This window comes from Atta cephalotes (genome assembly GCF_000143395.1).
Source record: "Atta cephalotes unplaced genomic scaffold scaffold00061, whole genome shotgun sequence".
Lineage (NCBI taxonomy): Eukaryota > Metazoa > Arthropoda > Insecta > Hymenoptera > Formicidae > Atta > Atta cephalotes.
The window spans coordinates 244,096-248,389 of NW_012130125.1; the positions used below are offsets into that span (position 1 = coordinate 244,096).

Consider the following 4,294-nt stretch of genomic DNA (forward strand, 5'->3'; position numbering starts at 1 on the left):
AGAGAGAGAGAGAGGATGAAGTTAATACACGTGTACAGATTTATCGGAGTTTATCTCCATGTCGCGGAACATTGACCGTTCCCATTTCAAGGTATATATATATATGTATGTATATTAAACATCATATGGTGATTATTAATCAGTAGATACGTACGTATTATACGAACAACAAAATCTATCGCTTGTATATATTGAAGATATCGTAATAAAATGATGTACGAACGACCGTGCGAGATCTTCCTCAAACCAAACTCATCCATTCCGACTCTCTTTTATTCACTTGTTGTTACTATTAATTATAAGAGCAACCATGAGACAAAAAGACCAGATGTAACGTGAGAGCTGAATATAATTGAGAAAAATTTCTGATTAGTAGCAAATTTCTAATAGCAGCTCTAACGTCTGACTAATTTCCGATTGATTACAAATGTCATTATACGTTGAACAACTGCGCATCCCTAAAATTTGGTTCATCTGGTCTTTTTACATGACAGCATGAAACTATCGAACAAAAGAGCAGCTAGAAATGGTACAAACAATGGTACAGTATAGACGGTTTAGAAAATTTTATTACAATGTGTATGTCATATTGTATTTTACATTACATACTTAATTTTACAAAATTCAGCTGATGAATTAAATTGGCAAAATCGACATAATCATCGTGGTAAACACGCACTGATACGCTATATCACAGAAATAAAAAGAAAACGGAACGAAAGTTTTCGCAATCATTCGATGGACTTTACGCATCGTTAATCAATATGTTATGCAAATAGCCATCACGAACGCGAGATTGATTTATCTCAGCAAGCGGCATTTTTTTCTCTTTGTTTACATGAAATCTAAGATTATCTCAGGTACCTTTGCAAAATAAAAAAACATCACATTTTCTGAGATCGCCAAAGGAATCTCTCTTGTAAACTATTTATCGGAACGCGAGATAGTTTACATGATTGAATGCAATTCATTTATTACTTACACAAAACATTAAATGCGAAATGTAGTTGAGGAATCAAATTCGGAATAATTAGTTAGAATATAATTATAAAATACCTAGTGAATATTCAGCAACAGACAGATTCATGCATTTTTATATCACACTGTTCTTGATGCAAATAGATAAATTATGTTCTAAAAACACCAGCCTCACCCGCCTTAATTATAAAGGTTTTCAGCGTATTCTCGTCTAACTTGGCGAAATTTTCCGTCTTTGTCACAGCCGTCATGTGATTCAAGGCGAACTTGAAGCAGACTTCTTCTAGTTCCTGAAAAATTAATAACGGCATTCAATTATTGAGTAAAAATTAATAATACATGCGTGTGTAGATAAACAAATACTGTAGTCAATGAAATATTGATAAGCACTAATAATACAGTTGTTTAGCTACCTCTTCGTTGTACTCGATTGCGATGCTATACAAGTAGGCGACATTCGATACAGTAATTCCTTGCTTTATCATCCAAATGCAATGCTTCTTGAGATTGCTCTCGCAGTAAGCATTGGCCAGATCCAAAAGTTCTGTAACGAAAGATGTTGCTTCAATCGTGAATGTACTCAGGTCGATAACTGCTCAGGATGTATCCAATTTACCTAATGCCTTCTCCATGGGTAAATCGATCACGTCGGTGTACAAGTATTTCAGGAAAGCTTTGTAGACAATGTAGGAAAACTGATCATGCTCGATGACACTGTCGAAACAGAAGAACAAAAATGAGTAAAACTTGAGAAATTTTTAATATAAATAATGCAGATCTTTTCTTAAATGATTACCTTTGGTTATTTTCTGCCCAATCATGTTGAAACATGGTTCTGAAGTATGAAGAGCGAATTTTCAGAATAGCCTTGTGCACGTGGATACATTGTCCCTCCACTTGTATCTTCAGATCACTTGTAGACTATCATAAAAGAAAACAAAAGTCATTAGAGACAAATGTGTACAATATTAGCTTAACACATAAAATATTTGTCACATTTATCAATTAGAATCCAGCATAAAATGTATTATACAGTTTGATTTATCAATCAAATAGCTCATTCTCAATTTTAGGTTTTTTTTCGTTAGAAAGAAGTCTTGAAATTTTCTTTTAAAAATACTCGAGCTAGTAACATTATACTTAAAATAAGATTTAATAAAAAATGATAAATCTTAACTTCAATAAGTGAAAATATTAGTATATATATATATACTGGATACAAAGTACAATAAAAAATTGTAAAAGATAACTCTCACACAAATTCGAAAACTTTATGTGATCCACTCGGGTTTTAATGAAACTTTGAGTATGTTAAAGATTCATTAAAACAGTCTTAAGAAATTTTTGAACTCTTCTTTCAACTTTAACATCCTATATCTTTAAAACAAAGTCATTTCGAATATATTATATGACAAAGTTTTCAGTATCCATTCTGTATATGTATTGTTAATAACTATATACATATAAATAAATTAGATTACTTGTTTCAGTTTTTCTCTTATCAATATCGTACATTCATTTCATTGAACATTTAAAAATGTGAGAAGGTGCGAAACAAATAGATACAACAATGAACAAGTTACATACGGGATCATCGAATGCAGATCCTAGACATTGCAATATATTCGGCTCTTCGTTCGCGTACAGGATCAGTGGTTTATGCATAACGCTCGGTGATCCGTAACACGCAAGCGCGTCGTGTACGTTGGAAAACGGAGTGGAGGTTGGGATAGTAATGCTCTGACCACGACAATGACCCCACATGTAGACACGTCCTCCCTCGCCGACGGCGACGCTTATGTGATTGTAGTGCATAGCAGCGATGTCAGATACCCTCCCCATTTCGTGCTCGACCTAATAGTATAATTATTGATGACGTTGTTCTTCTTTTTTTCTTTCTTTTTTATTCGTTCTCTATTTTCTTTATGACGATATGAGTATACCATGACTGGTTTGCAGGAATTCGTCTTGTTGCCGATTCCCAACTGGCCATAACTGTTTCCGCCCCAGACATAAAGCTTCCCTTCATCTGTGAGCGCCAATGTATGAGCATATCCACAAACTACTTTGACTGAAACAATACCGATTGCTCAGCGACCCCATTTTGCATTCTTTTCTTCTTTTACTTCTTTAATAAATCGAGACTTACCTATCACAATGCCTCTCAACGAACCGACTTGCCATGGTGACGTCTGATTCGCATAGTTACCTATTCCCAATTGGCCGACGCCGTTATTGCCAAAACCGTACACCTCACCATTTTCAATGACCACCATGGTAGAAGTCTGGCCACATGAGATGCAGACAACTTTCTTCCCACCTAAGACGGAGTTCACTTGCCTAGGTGTGACTTGATTTGTGCTGATACTGCTACCCAGTTGTCCACAATTATTTTGTCCCCAAGCATACACCTAAATCAAACCAACCAATTCAGTTTGTAATAACAAAAGATTATCGTCATAGTCATCTCGATACTTTACCTCACCATCTTCGGTCAGAGCGATAGAATGGTGACTCCCACACGCAATGTCGACAATACGCTTCATGCCTAAACCTTCAAGAATAGGCATGGTCACTAGAATAGGTTTCGTGACAACCTGATTTGATGCTCCAATTCCCAATTCGCCATAACCATTGTGACCCCAGGCATACACCTATCAAAGATCTTGCTATCATTGATTCAAATGCATCACTTGATTCGTTGATTTCATAAAATCTTTAGCAAAAAAAATTCTTCAGAATTGTTATATGCATCAATAATAAACAATTAAGAGGAAAAGTTGTAATATTTTTATACAAATATGAAAATTTATTAATTATTTATCTTTAGCTTTACAAAATTAGAATGAATCTTAGCGCTTAATAAATTTAATGAAAATAATCATTAATAAAAAAAAAAGAGTATTCTGAAGAAAATGAATCAGAATTATATATATTCATGGCCAATGATTTGCCCCTTTTATAATAAAGAAAATTAGAGGCCGATTCTGTAACTCTTAACGACATTCGTTGATGTCATTGCGCAGCTTTTTTACTCTACATAATATTTGCGCAACGAAATCAATGACTATCGTTAAGAGTTACAGAATCAAAAAGATTCCTTAATAAAGAAAAGATGTTTACCATGTTTAATTACAAAAATCATATATATAGGAATAATATATCACAATATATATATATATATATATATATATATATATATATATATATATATATATATAATACACTATACTAGTACGTAGTACGTACGTAGTACGTACGTAACTACTTACTAACTTACTAGTTACTTTAGTTAACTTAAGTTAACGTTAACGTT

At 33.6% G+C, this 4,294-nt stretch overlaps 1 protein-coding gene across 1 annotated transcript in view; it reads right to left on the bottom strand.

Moving 5' to 3' along the window:
* Nucleotides 1-1,127: 1,127 nt before the first annotated feature.
* LOC105623616 (RCC1 and BTB domain-containing protein 1-like) overlaps nucleotides 1,128-4,294 on the bottom strand; it is a 3,983-nt gene continuing 816 nt past the window's right edge. Inside the window, exons 3-10 of the mRNA XM_012205003.1 lie at nucleotides 3,459-3,632; nucleotides 3,128-3,389; nucleotides 2,922-3,049; nucleotides 2,566-2,832; nucleotides 1,775-1,899; nucleotides 1,595-1,692; nucleotides 1,392-1,522; nucleotides 1,128-1,268 (exon numbers count right to left, since the gene is read on the bottom strand). Of these exons, the coding sequence (XP_012060393.1) occupies nucleotides 1,128-1,268; nucleotides 1,392-1,522; nucleotides 1,595-1,692; nucleotides 1,775-1,899; nucleotides 2,566-2,832; nucleotides 2,922-3,049; nucleotides 3,128-3,389; nucleotides 3,459-3,632 (1,326 nt within the window). The remainder of the gene's footprint in view (nucleotides 1,269-1,391; nucleotides 1,523-1,594; nucleotides 1,693-1,774; nucleotides 1,900-2,565; nucleotides 2,833-2,921; nucleotides 3,050-3,127; nucleotides 3,390-3,458; nucleotides 3,633-4,294) is intronic.